Genomic DNA, 20168 nt, shown 5'->3' with positions numbered 1-20168 from the left:
GTTCTTCCTCTTTCACAAGTCCTTTGATTTAAGTCCTTTCCTTCACTCTCCAAAGACAGCGCTTGAATAGTAATGCTGAGTTCTGATGATCTCTTCTGCAGGAGTTTGACAGAAAATATAATCCTACCTGGCAGTGCCCTATGGGAAGGAATTTAGTGATTCACTAGACCGCTTCATCCTGGTCTGCCTGGGTCCTGTTACTTTTGTACCCTCGAGGGTGCTTAGAGCCATGGACTGTTTTGCAGATTCTGATCTCGTTAGTCAGTTGTGTCTAACAGCACAAAGCCTGGTGCCTTCAGCCTTCCTGAGGGAGCAGACCTTGGCCTTCAAGGGCAGTGGCAGGGTTTTTGCTGGGATGGTTGGTGTTTTTAGTTAAGGATTTTTTTCTGCTGTTTTTCCCCTAAGTTTCTTTCCACAGCCAGCTTCTTTGCTCGTAAAAGTACTGTGTTCTGCCTTTAAAAGTTCTGTGGCTATCTACCCTCTTTTTCTAGTATTGCCTATGCTATTTCTTAGTTCCCTGTGAATGTGGACGACTAACTTTGGTGGAAAGTTTCTTTTCTCAAATCCAAAACATCTGAACACTTTGTTAACCATCCTTATAATTTGGTCAGTAATTCTAAGAGTAATAGACCTAAATGGGGAGTGAACAGGAGTTAAAAGAAGGCCTTTTATGAGGCTTCTCCTAAAATACTATTGATTTGCTCTGCCCTTTCGCATTCCACCCCTACTTTTCTTGTAGGAAACCTGGGAACTGATTTCCCAATGAACTTGGAAGCTCTCATCCCTAAAATAATGGGAAAGGGATCAGCAGATACACTTAAGATCTTTGAATGTTATTTTAACGGTTAATTAAAATGCCTTTAGAATCTCTGCCTGTGTTTTGTTTTTGCTGGTGGTGTTTTTTTTCCCTTTTGCTTTGAAGGAGGAGTTTAAAGTATCGCTTAGATTAGGCGGTAGAGCCCTGGCTGCGGGAGGCCGGGCTGGGTGCGGGGGGGGCCCGGGGCCGGCCGGGCCCGTGACCGAGCGCCCCCGGACTACAGCTCCCGGCGTGCCCCGCGGCGGGCGGGACTACAGCTCCCGGCGTGCCCCGCGGCCGCGGGCGGGACTACGAGTCCCGGCGTGCCCGCCGCCCCGCCCGGGACCGGCTCCATCCGGGTCCCCGCCACTGCTGTGGGCGACTCGTCGCCATTACGGGGCAGCGGCGGCCGAGCCGGGGCCGGGGCGGCGCCGAGGAGCCGGTGGGTGCCTGGGTGGTCCCGACCACTCGGGCGACAGGCAGTGCCGGGCCCCGCGGGGCTCCGTGAGCAGCTTCTTCCTTCGTTCAGCCCGGAGCCCCGCAGGCCCGGCCCGGCCTCCCGCGGCCTTCCCCGGTTCGAGCGGAGCAGCGAGAAGATGTCGCCATGAAGGAGGCCGAGTCCGCGCTGCGCCGCCCCCGCCGGTCGCCCCCGCGGGCCATGAGCCTGGGCCCCCGCCGGCTCCGCCAGCGCCCGTCGTCCCCCCCCGCTCAGGGCCGCCTCTCGCCCGCCGGGGCGCCCGTTGATGCTGCAGAGCCCGCCCGGCGCGCCCCCCGCCTCAGCCCCCGCCATGGACAGGAGCAGCCCCTGCGGCCCCGGCACGCCCGGCTCCTCGGCCGGCAGCAAAGGGCAGCAGCCGCGATCCGCCTCGGCCGGGCCCGCCGCGGGGGAGTCTAAGCCCAAAGGCGGTAAGAGCCGGGGAGGGGGGTGTCGGGCCGTTAGCGGCGGCCGCTCGGCGGCTTCTGGCTCCCGGCGGTGGGTCGGGAGCGGGGGAGCTCGGGCGGGAAGAACGGGGTCACCGTGAGGCCGGTGGGCCCGCGCTGGGGTGGCTGTGTGGTGAAGCCGAGCTTCTTGTGGGGTTGTTTGTCTGGATTTTAACAGTCTTCGTTTCAGGTCACTACTTGTTTTTGCTTGCTTTTTCCTTCCTCTTCCGGCTTCGGTCACTGTTCGCTGAGCTGTGGCTTCTGCTCTCCTCTTCCTCTAAGGATTAGTGCTCCATTAGCATTGGAGTCATCAACTTGAGAGCCAAAACTTTGGTTTTATTATAAGAATATATGTTTCCCTGTGGTTATTAAGAGAAACCTTAACTCTGTACTTAAGCTTTGTGTGCTTTTATATCTTGCTTAAGGAGGTCTTGTATTGATACACACAGGCTGTGTTTCAGTAACATACTTTGGAGGAGCTTAAAGTTAGTTACGTATTGTTTGTTCCTCTGGCATTTAACCCAAAGCGTGATGTCTGTCATAGCAAACAGCTGGTTTTGCTGACATGACAGTTCATGAAGAGCCATTATGGCTCCTGTCATCTGTCTTATCAAGGTAAGACCTGAGCCACCTCCAGTTCTCTGCAGCTGTTTGGGAGCAGAGTGTACCTGCCAACCTGCCTTACCCCCCAAAAAAACCCCCTATAAATGGGGCAGTAGTGATTAAAATTAGTGGTTTTAGTCCTGGAAGTACATCTGAGAGTGTCAACAGGTTGCTACAACACCATCGCTGTACTCATTTCCTTCCTCCTGGGCTGTTTTTTTCAGCTGTATTACTTCAGGTCTCTGAGGGAGCAGCAGTGTGTTCCCAAGGGTTAACAAAATGAGTATCTTGAAAGCTTTGACTTGTTTTTGGACCTTCTAAATGCACTTGGATCTTGAGTAACCACGTATTACCTGCTTTTCACCTGTATTAACTGATCTTCCAGGGGTAGGCTGAAGTGAGTGACGTGGGAGGTCACAGCTCCCCAGGTTGTGGCGTAACTGTGCGATTGTAGTGAAGCATTAACTTCAAACACATGAAAGTCTTCTTAGAAAGAACTTCTTAGCCAGTAATTTCTGGAAGAACTCCTACCTGATTTGCAAAGTTTTTTGCGTCAGCAACAGATTTGATGTGAGGGTCTTACTGTCCGTAGCTACTGCTGTTATTGTTCAGTCTCTTATTTTTCCCCCTCTAAGGGATGGGTCAATGGAAGTAGGGGATATCACATGCTAGGTGTGCAATAAGAGTTTTAGAACCAGACCTTTGGCTTCTGGTGGAATAACAAAGTATATAAACTCTGCATGTATTGTGAGAGGCAGTGTGAGGGGCTAGTTTCTCCATGTTTCTCTTGCAGCACAGTTGAAAAGGGCTCAAGAGGAAACTGTAAGCTCTTGTACTCGTGGAAGTTGGGTTCCAGCTATCTTGCAAACTTGGCTTTAGAAACTAAAACTAGGACGCTTCCATCAGAAAAGTTTTCGATTATATTAGTGCGCCAACAGGAGTCACGTCCCTTTAGGATGGACTAAAGTAGCTAAGGGAAAATCGGCGTTTTGGGTATCTCTGTAGTCCTTGAGACCTGATGGATGACATTAGTTTTCACAAATGTTCCTGGGCCTTATTATGAAGGTGTGAGCGTGCTTAGCTGGGGTGTGTGACTGCTCAGTCACCTCTTGGTCATTGGGATGTTTGCTGTAGCAGCAGGAACAGCTTCAGTGTGTTTTTATGAACCCACCCTGTGTCTTAAGTGTGATCCGCCACCGAAATCCCTTTTGCAATGTGATTGGTTTCAACACGGCTCAGCTGAAACTGAGAAGAAAGCAAACAAAGATGGGAAGAAACTGGAGTTTGCTACCCCAGTAGCAAACCAGTACTGCAGCTCCAGCACTGAAGTGGTCACCTAGAGCTGCTTTTGGTCCTGTGAATTTGGTCTTCTCTCTCTGGATCTTTGGAGACGGGGTCCTCCAACAGAACGTGGCATCCAGCAGGAGAAACCGCAGATGTCAGGCCTTGCTCCAAAAGGCAAGAATGGCTTTGTTGCTGGTTTTATAAAATTACATAGACAGTATTTTTTATAAGTCTGTGTTCTCTTGGTGTGTGGATGGGCAGATACATTTATTATAGGCTAGATCTTGTGAGAGTGGCAAAAGGACTAACTGAGGACCTGAGTGAAGAGTAAGTACCTCACCAGCACTATTGCTGATGCTCACTCCTAATTTGCAAAAAAAAAGAAGGAAAAAAGAAACTCCCAAATCCAAACCTATGCTACTTAAAACTGGGATTTAACAAGTCTAAAGGACTTTCCTACAAAGTAGGAGAATCATTGTAGTGACTCCCAAAGGCTCTAGGAGTTGATATGAAAGGACCGGTAGTATGACAGGAATGTGTGTAACCCAGCTGACTGACAAATTTGATGGTGACTAACTTGATTGAAATGGTAAGTGGTAGGAAATTCTTCTGTCAGCTGCAGGTACAAGCTGTTCCTTGTTCCTGGGCCTTGTAAGACCCAGTTTAGACTGAACTTCTCTGGAGTTGTTTGTTTTCCCCAGTTGATTGCAGGGAAACTGTGAAGTTGCTATAGAAACAATAGGCATGTGCCTCTCCAGCGCGTTCACTGAAATTGCAAATTTAAGCGAGTGTTTGAGCTCTAAAACAACAAGCTCTGCTTCTGAACAACCCAAGTGGTTGTCCAAACCTCTTCAAAATTACTTGATTTTTGACCAGAGACTCGGTGCTGTTGATTAGAGCCTCTTCCCTACAAACACTCTAAAAAAAAAGTCTGTCTAAATAATCATTGAGCCAGACCTGGTCACACCCTCGGTACTTGGCAACGTCTGGTATGTTTTTTCCCCGATAATGCTCAGCCCGTATCTTTGTAGCCTGATGTGCGTTGTAGCCCTGCAAGCTGTGCAAGCGTGTGTTTGAGTCACACAGCTGTGGTTCCAATGGAGTTGGGTTTAATTCTGAATTATAGGATCAGCCTTTTGACTAACAGAGTAAGTGACCAGTTCTGGTGACAAAGTTTGTCTGCAAAATGGCTCTGTCACATCGTGTGAAAGTAGCGATAGTGACCATTTACCGCTATAGCTGTAGTTTAAGGTGAAGACTGAAGTCTGTGCAAGAAACAGCAGATCACCCCAAAACCCAGTCAGACCACTTCTATAACTTATTCTTAAGAAGTCAGATCCTCAGTAATATACAATAACACGCAGCCTTTCTAGTCTGCTGCCCCATCTTTTTGGGGGTGCAGGTGGGAGAGAAAACTAAAAATAACAAAAAAGTGAGACTTTGTGTGTATAATCCCATTCCAGCTGTTTTAAATGCTTGGGTAGATCGCCAACGGTGCCGGGGAAGGGGGAAACTGGAGACACTGGTGATGAAAAGTCAGAGCAACGCAATCTGGAATCACAGTGGTGTGTTTGCCTACCCTGCAAGATTTACATTAAGGGATGGGGAGGACGCCGAAGTGGGAAAAGGGAACCAGTGGGCTTTTATAACATGGATCTAGATATTGTCCGAGGCATTATGGTTTGTGTAACGCTGAGTGTCCCGAGTGACTGTGGGGCTGGCTGGTGTGGACAGACGTCTTGCTGGGCCTGCAGCGTTTCGTTTCCAAGCTTTTCAACATAACCCTTCTACACATAAAGCTTAGAGAAGCTGGTGGAAGTTGATGGACAGGTCAGCAGTCTGCTGTGTCCTTGAGGCAACTCTGATCTTACATTAAGACTATTAGAAGTATCTTAATAGTATTAATTTTCTGTTCTGGCAGTCTCGTGAAGCAGCTGTTTAGGCACAGGAAACCTCTCAAGAGCCTGACTGATTTTTTGGCTCTTGAGAGCTTCATTCCTGCGGCATTTTGCTTTGTGCTTCACCGCTGTGCCCTGCGTTAGGGTCAGTGATGCGCTCAGCCTGCGTTCACGCAAATAGTCCATGTCGTGTAAGCTGGTGGACTTAGTACTTAAATAATAGGTATTAGGTATGTGCCCTGCTTCAGGATCGATTAGCATTTGTTTGCCTTGTGAAAGAAAAGGGTATTTTTAAAACTGGATAAAGCTTGTTGGAGTCTTTTAAGTGTAAGGGGCAGAACAGTGTGAAAACAGGGAACGGGGTCTTGCAAGGTGGGAAACCTCGAGGCAAACACAGGCAGCAATAGATTTATATTAGGCAACAATATATGATAAATTGTCTGTTTTCAGAAAATAGAATGAAAAATTAACTGGTTGGTGTCAGTTTTTGTAAAGGGGTTTGAAGATGTAGTGTTGGTGTTTATCACTTTACGTACCAGGCAACACACTGATGGCTGGTGGTGGCAATTCCAAGTCTGGATAAAGAAAAATTCAGCCATTCTAATAAAACATAAAGCACAGCAAATACATCCTTCTTTTGTGCTCTTTGACCAGTTCTTTAGGCAGCGATAGGAATGGAGCAGTTTGGGTTGCTGGGGGGATTTGATGTCCTGATACACACAAGCCTTTCCAGCAGGGCAGCAGTGAGCACGGTGCTGTCAGAGGCCAAGCTGACGGAGGTGCAGTGTGTGTCAACAGCTCTGAGCCTGCTCGTCTGATTCTTGTTTTTTTCCTTTTTTTTTCTTTCAGATGGAAAGAATGCGAGTGGATCCAAACAGCGTTATAACCGTAAAAGAGAAACTTCATATTCCAAAAATGAGAACTTTTCTAGTCAGTCCCGTCGCTCCAGTTCACAGAAAAGCAAAGCTTTTAACAAGATGCCCCCTCAAAGGGGAGGTAGCGGTGGAAGTGGCAAACTTTTTAGCTCTTGTAATGGTGGAAGACGAGATGAGGTGAGAATTGTAATGCCGTGCCTCCGAGGCCTTCTTGCTTGGGACGAGAGGATCACTCTGACCTGCCTAGATAGGTCTGCTGTGTTCAGCTCCTGGGCTGGGAAGGGAAGGAGCGATAAGAGGTGCTGACACCTTTGAGGTGCCAGAGTGTGAGCAGAACAACTTTGCAACATCAGGAGTTCTCTCTGCTCTGAGAGACTTGAAATAAAAAATACTCTCTGAGGAGTTGGTACCTAGATGGGGCATGTATATATCTCATGAAACAGAGGTTCTTCAGGAAAATATCCAGTGATACAATTTCTAGCTGAGGTGATTGTGTCTAACTGCTTCAGTGTACAAATTTACGTGGAATAGCAGTATTGGGAAAGGAATTTTATTAACTTGGTGACATCAAAACAGTAAAACCTGACTAAGGCTTTTAGGCTGATGTGGGTTTAAATACTGTAGATTATTGGTGGGTTTTCATTGACACAGAGAACTCTGATTATTTCTTTTTTCAGTTTTAGTGGGTGAGCAACACTGCTCACCTAAATTGCTGACTCTGTTAAAACTCACCTGCTGTCTCTGAATTCTCATTCTTTGCTTCATTGTTTGAAAACTGACTAAAGCAAGTACAACCTGTGCAAATAGTGATGAGACTGCTGTTATTCACCATCTAAAAGAATGTTAGGATTCAAACAACTTTCTTCTGTTGTTAACCTTGACTACTAGGTTTTGCCAGCTTTTACATGTCCTCATGTGGGATCTTTTTTGCTTTCCTCCTTTTCATCAGTGTGGGGTAAGACCACTCAGTTCTAACTTCCAGGTTCTCATGCACTTCTAACGCTGCACTGCTTGATTTACAGAACTGGAATGGGAGAAGGTGAGTGAGTGGATGCTGCCTATTCTGTACGTAATCGCTGCTGGGGCCTGGGTATCAACTTGTATTGGTGCTTTTGCAGTAAATTCTAGCAAATTCTAACAAATGCTGTTGTCTCTTAGGTAGCAGAGGCTCAGCGGGCAGAGTTCAGCCCTGCCCAGTTCTCTGGTCCCAAGAAGATTAATCTGAACCACTTATTGAACTTCACTTTTGAACCCCGTGGCCAAGCAGCCCATTTTGATGGGAATGGACATGGCAACTGGGGGAAAAGGAACAAGTGGGGACATAAGCCTTTCAACAAGGAGCTCTTCCTCCAGGCCAAGTGAGTGGAAGCCTAGTAGGGCTCTGAGACTTGTGCAGAGACTCTGAGCTGTAAGGGGTGGTCAGCCAGGGAACTGTGTTTGACCTTGACTACTCATATTCACTTTTTTAGGGTGGAGTTACTTCTCCACAGCATTTTTATTGGTAATGGCTATACTTGAAAGGATTAAAAACATGAAATTGGCTTTACCTATTTAGAAGGTGTCTGATGGTGTGAGTCCTTTAGATACCAACCAGTTAGTCTTCTGCTCTAATTTTCTAGCATCGTCTGTGGAATATGACACTCCATTTGGGAAGACCCTATGTAGTTCCCTTGCAGAAGATAATAGTTGTTTTTTTTTCCCAAAAATTAGTATGTTGAGCTGGTAGGGGTAGCAGTTGCTGGAACAAACCTAATCTGAATTTGTAAGTCTCAGAAGCTGATTATTTCACAGGCCCCTAGGTATGTAGCATAATCCAAATAAATTATCAATATATTAATCCAGCAGCAAAATTGCTTGTGACTGGAAATAATGGCCACTTTTCACTGGAATTTGGAGGATGTTCAGGACTTCCTGTATCTGATCACGTCAAAGATAAAAAAAGCTATTTTCAGCATTGATGCTTCTGATTTGTGGCTTAATGTAGTGAAGCCTTTTTGCAGGAACTCCAGGAGTTCTAGTTTTCGTGAGCATATTTTTCCCACTTGTGGGTTCCTGTTTTTTAACAGATCCCTGAGGGAGCTGGCTGTCTCTTACATGTTTCTGGAACACCGTTCTGCCTGGCTCATTCTGTAGCTACTATGTGATGTTGCATCTGTCTGAAATTAGATGCCTCTGTATTCTGGAAATCTGATTGTGAATGGAACTCTTTTGGGTATTGTTGGTAGAAGTTACTGTGACTGCATCCGGCGGTTTTCTGCTGGACAAAGAAGAATAATCCTATAGGATAGTTCTCGAAGAATTTTTAGAAACAACTGAGTGGATCATCTGTCTCTTTGCCTTTCCCCAGCTGCCAGTTTGTTGTCTCTGAAGAACAGGACTACACAGTCCACTTTGCTGATCCAGATACCTTGGTCAACTGGGACTTTGTGGAGCAAGTGGTCAGTTGTGATGGGCTAGATTTTTTTCTTCTCTAATTAAGAAGCTCAACCTGTCTTTAACTGCCTCTTTATCTCTTTGATGTTACGTAAAACTCAGCTGTTTTTGAGTTGAGGCCTCTTCTGTCACTCCCACAATACTGGGAAAGATCTGTCATGGAATATATTATGAAATACTTTCATGACAGGAAAAGAGAAGTGCTAAAATCTATTAGGAAAATTAGCAGCTTCTTGCTTTCGCAGATGGGAGCTCATCAAAAATAGTATCTGACATTCTGTAGACAGAGTCCTTGTGATCGAGATATTAACAGAAAACTTGGGCATGAGTCCATGGAAGAGGACTAGAGTGTAGAGTTTTGAATAATTATTCTGTGCATAGGTTGCCCATCTTGCCTAGCAACAAAATGGAAAATCTCTTGAGAACTGTGGTCAGAACTTTCAGTTGACTCAAGCTGAAACTTCGTATCTGCCAAGACTAGTCTTGCTGTATGGTGTAGCTGGAGAGAAGGTAGTTTTACTGTTACCTGACACTGAGAGAGCTGAAAAACCCAGGTGCTTGCTTGGCATTTACGTCTCTGCAACATACAGATGCTAACAAAGCATTTGACTAAACTGGCATGTTCAGAGAAATAGGTAAGTTCAGTCTCAGGGCTGCATATGTCTGCTTGTATGAGAAGACACAGCTCACTTGCTGTCTTCTCAGTGCCTGAATTTGGATGATGAAGATGCTGCTAACTCCTAGATATGATGAATACATGAGGGGATGTGTGAGAAGAGTCACTTTCAGTATTTCTACTTTAACGGCATTTAAAATGGGTGGCTTTGAAGGTTATTCCATGTGAAATCTGAAGGTGTTACTGAGTTCACAGTGTACTCAGTCTCTTGGTAAATAAGCAGAGCTTAAAGAGCTGGAAGATTAGTATGTTAGAGTAGATTTTACAGGTGGCTTAGTCTGTAGCAGAGGAACTGATTTCTGACTCTAAAACTTGCACCATTCTTCTCATGTGCCGTTTCAGCGAATTTGTAGCCATGAGGTGCCCTCTTGCCCAATATGTCTGTACCCACCTACCGCAGCAAAGATCACCCGCTGCGGGCACATCTTTTGTTGGGCGTGCATCCTGCACTATCTCTCCTTGAGTGAAAAGGCCTGGAGTAAGTGCCCTATTTGTTATGGCTCTGTTCACAAGAAGGACCTCAAGAGGTAAGACTTGATATTTATTAAATGATATATCTTTTTGAAATGTTACTTTTACCCTGCTGACTTCCTCCTTATGTTGCAGTGTTGTCGCTATGGAAACACGTCAATATGCAATCGGTGATGTCATTACGATGCAACTTATGAGAAGAGAGAAAGGTGTTCTGATAGCACTGCCCAAATCTCAGTGGATGAACGTGGTGCAGCCCGTTTACGTCAGAGGTGAGTGTGTCTGAGTGCTGGTGGTTGGGATCCTGCTCCTAACTACAAGTAGGACTTGTGTAGAGAGGGTTTGCCATAGCAATGCTGTGCTGTCACCTCAGAATAGACCAGGCTACCAAACATGGGGTTTAGCACTGAAAAACTTAATGAGCACATGTTAATAATAAGCTTTCTACCCACGCTTTAGCTTGTGTGCTGTTTCCCTTCAGGTTACTGCACTGCAGACTCCTGCCTTCTCAGTTGTTAGTTGGACATGTGTTTTGTACCGTACAGTTGTTGGTGTGACTCTTGATGCTCTTGTTGGCTCTTCAGTGTCCTTAACTTTTTCTTCCTGGCTCCTTGTTACACAGTTTAGCAAAAATAACTGTCTCTGTGTCTAAGCTATTTCAAGGATGTAATCTTGAACAGGGTTTTCATCACCTTATCAACTAAAATCTGTGAATGGTACGGGGAAAATAATCAAAATTATTGCAAACCTATTCCAAACATCTGTTGCCTGACTTCTTCAGTTTTCTCCAGTCGAGTAATGTGATTTAACACATCATCATCTTATCTGTTAGTATCTCGAAATTTTGTGACTAAAGAAATAATTTTACTGAACGTTGCTGTTTTGTGGGCTGTCTTGGCTCACTCCATTTTGCAGTCACATTTGCAAAAGGCTGCTTGCATTTCAGCTCTCTGTAAAAAGTCAACTCTCTTAACGCATGATGGGTATCCAGCGTGCAGGGTCTGTGCATACATGTTCCTCAGTATTTGGGAGTAAAGGGGTTTAAATCCCTTTCATGAAACTAACAAAAGAACAAATGTGAGGTTTGAGATCATTCTAAACCCAGGAAATTCAGCGTTCACTTGGTGTTCTGTAGACGAGGTTGGACCCTTGGGGAGCAGTGGGCGTGTGGACTGTACTGGCATGTGATGCTGTGGTTGCTGTGAAGTTTATAGTTAAGATAAGCTCTGCAGTAACGAAGGTGACTACCTTTTGCTAAACTTGCAGTTCTTTAGTGTACTATTTCAGCTGTGCTTCTTGTATAAAACTTGTAGTAATGTTTTGTACAGATTTTGAATACAAGTGGTTTTATGAACTAATTTGAGATCAAACAGAGGTCACTTTTGCACCACTTTCCAGTTGCAGTATTTTGAGTATATAGAGAAAAGGAACCAGCTGCTGTGTGGGGGAGATGTGCGTAGCAGAGGGGTATGTGGCACCAGCTTGTGGCACCAGTGATATAACGGTAATACACAGAGTCTGTATCAAACCCTTGCAAAGTATTGTCCACCCTGGAGTAGATTAACTCACTAAATTGAGCAGGAACAAAACTTCAGAAGAAACAGCAGTTCAAACTGGTGCCTCTGCATGTGGATGTTAATGATTTGGTGCTTCCTCTGTTCAGATGACCAGCAGAGTCACTATTCAAAGCTGCTTCTGGCATCCAGGGAGCAGGTCTTGCAGCTGGTGATTCTGGAGGAGAAAGCAGCGTTACTAAAACAGTACGAGGAAGAAAAACACACCCCGGAGGCTTGCTTTATTGAGGCAGCTATCGAAGAACTGAAGGTGAGAACCTTTTGGGAGGCTTTTAGTAACTACTTTTAACAGCGTGCTGAGTGCTCCATGTTCTGCTTCATAAGTGGTTGTGTGTGGTTATTCTGGTCTCCATGATGCCTGTACTAGCAAGGTGCTGATGTTTGCTGCTTGAATAGCATTTTAAATCTTGGAGGAGACTGTAGCCTTTGGACCCCAGGTATTTGGCATGACATTCAAGATAGAACAGAGTGCTTTTTACTGAATGGTATTCCTTCCATAAATGTAAAGGAGTTCTGCTTTTGAAGGAAGCTGTATTTCCTTTTCAGATCCAGCAATTTCTGGAATAACTTCTATCAGACAAACATGAGTAAACTTGTAGATTATTAGTTTTCAAAGCCTTTAGGCATCCTACAATGGGTGTACTTTCCACTAATAAGGAGAGGACCTCTCTTCAAGGATCACCCTTTGTCACAGATGAATTATAGATTTATGAAAACCTGAAGTATAAGGGCAAGGCTGAAAATAACTATGGCGATAGTCTCCTGGCTTAAATAGGAAATTGGAACTTGTTCTCTTTGAATGACCTGTAGGAGCGAGAAACAGCACTCTCTGCTGACCAGGATAAAAACCATGGCATTGCTGGAATCAGCGCAGCTGTGGAAGAACTGGCCCTAGAAAGCTCCAAGGCTGTGGAGGCTGCAGTTTCCCAAGAGAAAAAGGTGGGTGACAGCTCTGCTCTGGCAGATCTCGTTAGTCCTTGATTCTGCCACTTCACACTGCAGTGTATGGTGAACTGGTGCCAAAGATTTTTGCAGAGATGATAATCTTTTGGAGGTGATGTGGTACTAACTGTGTGCTCTCCACGGTGATAGTGTGGTGTGGAATATCTCTCTGCGTTTGATGAGGAGCTTGTGGAGCCTTGCTCAGATCTGGCAAGTTCCTTTTCGCCTCCTGTGGAAGCAGAAGAGGCAGTGCTGGATGAAGAGGAGGTACCTGAGGTGGACACCATAGCGGAACCTGATCTGAACACTACAGAAGAACCAAATCCAGCTGAAACAAGCTACCAAGAATCTAAAGATACAAGTAGCAGTGGACATCTTAACAGCTCTCCTTTTTACTATTTCTATCAAGGTCAGTACAATGAAATTGTGGAATCATGGTGTCAGAGATGCCTCCTTTGGGATCCTTCTTGAGGAAGATGTTGGTCACTTCATTAGATGCAGCTAAACCCTGTGAGATAACCTCCCACAGAAACTCAGAAAGGAGCTTTAATTTTATTACTGGAGAATGTACTGAGGTGGGGAGAAGGGTATTGAAAATTATGGGCAAAGAACAAGTGATGGTGTCTTATCTTACAGCGGAGGATGGACAGTGTATGTATCTGCATCCCGTGAATGTTCGATGTCTTGTTCGTGAATATGGCAGCTTGGAGAAGAGTCCAGAGAAGATAACTGCAGCTGTAGTGGAGATAACTGGCTACTCAATGACAGAGGTAGTTATTTTATCTCCTTATTAATTCAGGACTCTTGTTTTGGCAGATCGATCATTGTGGCTGACAGGTGAGACTTGTTTCTCTTCAGTAATAAGAAATAATAACTATGAATGGGTAGGCATGTTAATCTGCGTGATTAAGAGCACCTGGTTAAGATGCAGTACCTTAAGTTAGTTGTGATAAGTAGACTCCAGTCTAGTGTGCTTTTTTCTGAGAAGGTAGGAAGTTCTATGAGTAAGAGAATTGCAAACTGAAGGTTGGTTTGTTTTTAAAGCTGTCTTAAAAAAAAGTCAATTATTTTCTCACCCAAGACAGTAGCTTTAACAGGACAGGTTATCATCTTAACCTGAAGAAGCGTTCTGCCTCTGTCTTGAACAAACAGTTGTTTCTGAGCATCAAGGGCAGAGGTAGGATGCTATGAAAATAAAGAGGATGGAAAGAAACTTTGGTGTTTGAGATGGAGTGAGAAGGCACTGAGGTTCTGGAAGACGTGATGGGCCTTGAATTCCTTTATGGCAGATAAAGACAACTGTAAGAATTGACATGTGCAGTAACAACTATACGTGATTCTTATTTCATCTTTAACAAAGGATATGCTCAAGAAAGAATGGATGCAGAGGTAATAGGGAATTGTCTTCAAGTTTTTTGGCTCTGTGAGGAAAGATACAAAGCTAGACTGAAAAAAGCTGAGTAAAGTGGTGGTTGTGGGTCAGAGTGTAAAAGGCACACTTGGTCCAGTGCAAAAATAAATGCAGTAGAGGACTGGTATTGTAGAATTTTATTCCAGTGGTGTGAATGAGAAGGGAGGAATAACAAGAATATCAGTAACTGAACTGGAGTAACTGCATCCAAATCTGCTTATGATGTGGTTGGTGGAGATCTTGGGAGCATTTGGTTCTGACCCAGGGCATCCTTCACGTGTTTGTAGTTTATAAAGCAATTATTGTGTCACTGCTGCTATTTTTTCTTTTTTTTTTCCATAAGCTGTTCATCACTATGGACCTCTGGACCTTGTTGCAGTCATATATGTGTGTATATATATATCTGCTCTTTTTTAATCAGGATATAAGACAGCGTCATCGTTACCTGTGTCACTTGCCTCTCACCTGTGAGTTCAGCATTTGTGAGCTGGCTCTGAAGCCGCCCATCGTTTCTAAGGAGACTTTAGAGTTGTTTTCAGGTTGGTACTGCCTTTCTAGTAGGTCTGTCATGTATCTGTGAGGGTGAAGGGGAAGTAGTTCTTATCCCTTAATGGCAGAAAAAAGAACATACATAGCGGCTTTACTCCTCTTGCGGCAACTAGACAGAACAACCCCAGTTCACTGTTTTATAGACAAGAATTGCACAAATAATAAAGAAGCGTGACTGCCTGGAAGAGCATATGTTGTTTGTAAGCATATTTTTTACTAGTGTGTTATAACTGAATGCATTGCTCTCAAAGCTAGAGAAAACATTGCCAAAGTATTGGCGTAGGGTTTTTTGATATCCAATGCTATGTGTTGCTCTTAGATGACCTTGAAAAGAGGAAACGTCTGAGGCAGAAAAAAGCTCGTGATGAACGACGACGTGAACGCAGAATTGAGATGGAAGAAAACAAGAAACAGGGCAAATGTAAGTCGTGATTGAGCATAAGTGGTGGATTTCTAGTCCTCTTTAGTTGCTGGGCTGATTTCTTGAGCTACAGGATGAACTCTAAGGCCTTTAGTTTGTACTGTGCTCTTGGAACAAGATTACAAGGTATTAGAAACCATGTCTTTAGAGTGAAAGATATAAGCTGTTTTAGTCAGGGTGTTAAATGTTGTTATGCAATTCCTGTGTGGTTGCACATTATGGGCAAGACAGAGGGTTTTTGAGGGCACAGCTATTTCCATGGTCTATATAGCCCTTGGGATTCTTAATTTCTATTTTTGTAGTAATCACAATAAAGAGTGAAAAATAAAGAAGGAAAAATAAAAGCCTAGGAACTGCTTCCATCCAGTAGCAGGGCTGTACTGGTCTCTAAAATAGAGGGTGGAAAGAAAACTGAGTTGGCACCTTCTAGACTCCTGAAACAACTTGCATATTGACAGTCTTCCCCCACATTGTGTAGTGCTTTAATTTAAAACCTCTTTCTAGATCCAGAGGTCCATATTGCTTTAGAGAATCTGCAGCAGTTCCCTGCTTTTACCTCTTGCCCTGGAGAAACTACCAGAATTGATCATCAGAGCTTCTGTCTGTCTCCTCTTGGCAGAAGCCCTGTGTTTCAGACAGGTGAGCATCTGGAAAAACACATCACATCCAGCTCTTGATCATTCTTTTGGGATCTACTGCTCAGGTCATCACGCTAAACTTTCTCAATACCAATCAAAGACTGCTACTTTCCTAGATAACCGTGTTATCGTTTTGTGTGTGATCACACGGGCAAAGAAACGTTCCGGTCCTTTGTCTGCTTTTTACTACCTCTACTTTAGTGACAATATGAGATCTACACTGTAGTAACCCCATCTTTGTAAGTCTTAGCTGAGGCAAAAGAAAGAAGAAAAAGAATCTCCCAAAAAAGAAAAGAGCGTATGCTAGGAAAACGTTACTGGCATTCTTTCTTCCTACCCCCTCCATCTTCCCCACCACATTATACTACAATAAAATGTAGTTGATGAGCACTCAGGTTGTTGTCCAGCGATGCTTTAACAAACATTTTATCTTGCAGTTAATAAAAAGTATGAAATAGAAACTATCCTTAGATGTTTTTTCTCAAAAAAACCCAAAACATCAAAAACCCACAACACCCCAAAATAAGCAAACAGAACGCCCAAAACAAACAAAAAATCACCTGAAACTTAAATGCCCCTTAAAAAAAGATGGAGGAAATTCGAGAGGTCCCACTGTGTGACTAACAGATGGAACTGATGAGATAGAAATGGTTAATTACATAAGATAATAAAACTTTATTTCTGTTTCATCCCGCTGAGCAATATAATGAGTGCTTTTGCCAAATGCGACTGGCTTTAATTATCTGCTGCTTTCTCCATAGAGTCTATTGCAGCTCCACTGTCACCTGCTGCCAGCCAGGTCAGCCCGCTGCTCTGTGGGAGTTTGGAAGAAGAGTCTCCCTTCCCTTCCTTTGCCCAGGTAAGCTGTGTAGCACAGTCAATCTTGTCAGAATTACTAGTGTCCTAGTTGGGGATCAATCTGAGAACACAGTTGCTTCCCCCACAAAAACAACATGGGGTGAATCTTAGGGAGACAACATAGGGTTGAGCGTTTGAAGGGGTTCTTAAATTTTCTTGCCACTTAAGGGATACGCAGGATTGTTCCAGTATGTGAGATTTAATCATATCTTACAACTTTTTTGATAGATGTTGAGAGTTGGAAAGGCAAAACCAGAAACATGGCCCAAACCTGCTCCAAAGACAAGAGGTAAGAAAATGTGGTATTACTACTTCAAGTTCTTTCCCATACATCCAAATGTTAGAAATCTTGTAACTTCACAAGGAGCATCTGGAGTGTGCAGGGACGTTTGCACTGTGAAGATTTTAGACAACCTTCTGCCTCTCAGGGCCCTTTCCTTCTTTCAGATGAGAACACTCTGGCACTGCCCGTGCCAGCAGATAGTGATGGAGAAAGTGACAGCTCTGACCGCATCCCTGTGCCCAGCTTCCAGAATTCCTTCAGCCAAGCTATTGAGGCAGCCCTCCTGAAACTGGACAAACCGTCCACCGCTGATCATTTATCAGGTAAAAGGCAGGGGGGAAGGCATGAAAAATTTCTGAAGTGAAAAAACATTTGTATTTCCCATTCTTCCTCTGGGAGAAGTGAGAGCAGCAGTTTTGGGGACCAAAAATTGGCCACAGCAGTTCTGAAAATTATCGGGTTGTGGTTTCTGAACAGCTTGACTAGGGCTCCTGTTAGCTTAAAGCTCTTAGTGGGAGCCGAGATCTCCAACCAGCAAAGAGTCCTGTTAGGACAAGGAATGGCTTTTGACAATCATGTGTGCCATGTCTGTACTGGAACTTAAATTAAGCTTTATCTCAAGGAAGTTCAGATTATGCACTTTTAAACTAACAATACCTGAGCTGCTGAACTGCCACTTAAATTTGACAGAAACGTCAAGGTAGCTGCTAGCTAGGATTTCAGAGGAGGGGTTCTGAAACAAATTGAGATGAACTTAAACCTTTAAGTTTGGTGCTGGCTGATAAAACTCATGTATAATGCCCAGTTGTGAGGTTTAGCTTTGGCTGCTGTTTGGAGACTGCACTGAATGATGGAGACTTGGACAGGAGGGGCTGGGAGTTTCTGTGAAATGGATATCGGCTCCAGTTGTAGTGGGGTTTGGATGCGGATGAAAGCGATACCTGTCTGAAAGGTGGACTGCTGCACATTTGCAGTCCTGGGATCTGCTGTCAACAGCAGCTGTAGACCCAGGTGTGTTTGGAACTGTTTTAGGTGTGATGGAGTCTCCCTTAGTGGGTCTGCAGTAATTTTTTTCTAAGATTAAACTAGCTGGTGCTCAGTGAGTTGACAGAAAGTACCATGGTCCTGTAGAAGTCATGAGGGTAGGGAAGACCATTTATAATTTCTGTGTGAAATTCCTGTTCCATGAGGAAGATGACGGTATCGTTTTAATCCTTCACAGAGGAAAAGGGAGGCAAGAAAAGAAAGAAACAGAAGCAGAAGCTACTGTTCAGCACCTCTGTTGTTCACACAAAGTGATTCTGCTATTCAAGAGAAGTTTCCTCTCCTGGTTTTCTTTTAATTTTGCTTTGTTTTGCTGCTATAGTTTAAGTATTTAAATTTGAACAGACTAAACTTGTGTTTCTAGGGGGTTCAGGAGGAAGCCATGACAGTATATGTTGAAGTAAGGTCTTCTCATTCCAGCTGCTTAATCAGTTCATACTGAAACAAAGTTTTGAAAGAAACAACACAGAGACAAATCAGCCAAGGCTTCTAGTCTGTGCCGAGACAGTTCTTTTGGCCTAATAAGCAGCATGAAAGTCTTCACAGCCGTGTGGCACTGCCAGAACACTGCAGTGTCACCAAGTGAAGAGGCAGAGAGCCTTTATTTCCCTACAAGTATTAATTGCAGTAGTCCATCTGACTGACAGCCGTGCTGTCTCGGTAATGCTGTCTAACTGCTCTCTTGAGAAACTCCTTTCTGCTGCACTAGAAATGGGCAAAAGAGCTTCCTGGCTTTAGAGTGTTAGCTGCTCTCTCTGTTCTTTTACTAAAGAGCAAGAATTCCTCCTGTTCTCCTGGCTTGGAAAGATTTAAAGCTGAGGTGAGTGTAAAGCAGAAGTTGGGTACTTGGTTTTGAAGTGACTCTTGATGAATTTGTGTATTTCAAAATGTGTACTGGCACTAGGGATAGAAGGAACCTCCTGGCTTCTCTCAGTTCTTCAATTCTGTTTTAATGTGGGTGAGTGAGGCTGCTAGGTTGTTTTGGTTTTGTTTTTTTTGCCAACCATGGGCTACACATTCTTTGTAACCTGATCATCTAGAATAAACACTCCACCCTAGGGCTCTTGGTAACTACCTGAATGGTGTTTTGGCACTGGCTGCTCTTGAATTGGAGGAACAACTGATAGCCAGAGTCTGTAGGTAATTGTTATCCCCCAGCAAGAAACTGTGGGGTCTCTTGTACTGGGAGAAGAGCCTGTATCTGCTTGGTTCTGGGATGTAAGCTGATCCACATGAAGCACCTCGGGCTGTAAACATGTCTCTTTTGGACCCCCCCCCCGCTCTTTGGGTGGCCACATTCTGCACTGCTTGCGGTTTGATTTGAACTAATGAGTTAAGTGGTGTGGATTTTGTTGAATAAAATGAACTGTAGGTGTAATGTACCAGTCAAGGCCAACAGTTGCAATAAATCATACGCACACGCGCTTACAGTCCTGCACCCTTCCTGAGCTGTAACGGTCACATCAGCGTGGAGCAGGCCACTTAGCTGCACGGATTCAAATCTTCCCAACAGATTTTTGTGTTGGGGAGCTGGTGTATAGTTTTATACCACCCAACTGCCAGGTGCCTTCAGTTCTCTACAGCCCCACGTGCACCAGTGTCCTGTCTGCATTTGCACACGCTTTAGAGAAGGGATGTGCTCTCTGAGCAAGGCAGCATGTGGTTGAGACCCCTGGAGTCAGATATTCTACCACTGCTGGAAAATTCCTTGGTTGTGTCCCTATTTAAAAAGTTGATGTCAATACACTGACGCTTGATTTCAAAGCAGGAGGCTCCACATTATACAAGCGCTTCCTTGAGGTGCTTAAGTGTGTGCACGTGGGAATCTAGTAGCAAAGAGTGTACTTCACAAAACCGTGTGCGGCTATAAACCAGAACGAAGGGGGAGAGCAGGGATATAAAGAATACTTCTATGGCTACAGGAGGGTAGAGGAAACACTTGCAAAACATTATTTGAAAGCTGCTTGACTTCACGCTTGGTCACAATTAACTATACTCGATGGAAAGACAGTACAGCTTGTCAAGAGAGTGCAAAGAAATGTAAGGTGTCTGCAGGTAGTAACATATCTTGGTGTCAACGCTTTATATGCACATTGGAAAACTATTGGTGAGGGTAGATAAAGTAACTAGGTAAGAAAGATTCAAGTATGCAGTTAACTGTTCACAGTACTATTGTTTCCTATTTGCAATAGACATTTTAAGCCATGGAACAGGAGTAACTACTTAATGTCTAACCAGTATCTGTTGTGTTCTATTATCTCTACACATTTATAGTCAACTTTTCTTTGCATTGGGAAGAGAGGCAGAATAGCTGGAGCTGGTGTAACTCACCTCTGCGTCTCACAGGCACTAGGACAAGGGGAGTGACTGTCCCTTCCGCAGGGACAGTCGCTTCTCGTTTTCCTATGGATTCCAGAGAGAATACCAGCAATGCTGCTTTCCTGTAACTGATGGGTGTAAACTTAATAAATATCTAAGCAGTCCTTGTAGC

The 20168-nt window shown here is 44.3% G+C and overlaps 1 protein-coding gene across 1 annotated transcript; it reads left to right on the top strand.

Annotated features, from left to right (window-relative positions):
- The first annotated feature begins 1140 nt into the window (after positions 1–1140).
- On the top strand, positions 1141–20166 carry RNF10 (ring finger protein 10). Its single transcript, XM_082066421.1, has 17 exons — positions 1141–1702; positions 6352–6554; positions 7536–7735; positions 8725–8815; positions 9829–10013; positions 10093–10229; positions 11621–11781; positions 12342–12470; positions 12624–12882; positions 13110–13243; positions 14306–14423; positions 14753–14854; positions 15359–15493; positions 16254–16351; positions 16579–16639; positions 16798–16956; positions 17856–20166. The coding sequence occupies exons 1-17, from the start codon at positions 1540–1542 to the stop codon at positions 17930–17932; spliced, it is 2412 nt and encodes an 803-aa protein (XP_081922547.1). The 5' UTR covers positions 1141–1539; the 3' UTR covers positions 17933–20166.
- Positions 20167–20168: the final 2 nt, after the last annotated feature.

This window comes from Streptopelia decaocto (genome assembly GCF_964273445.1).
Source record: "Streptopelia decaocto genome assembly, chromosome: 15".
Lineage (NCBI taxonomy): Eukaryota > Metazoa > Chordata > Aves > Columbiformes > Columbidae > Streptopelia > Streptopelia decaocto.
The sequence above is the reverse complement of the archived record's forward strand: the minus strand, read 5'-3'. Positions and strand labels throughout refer to the sequence as shown.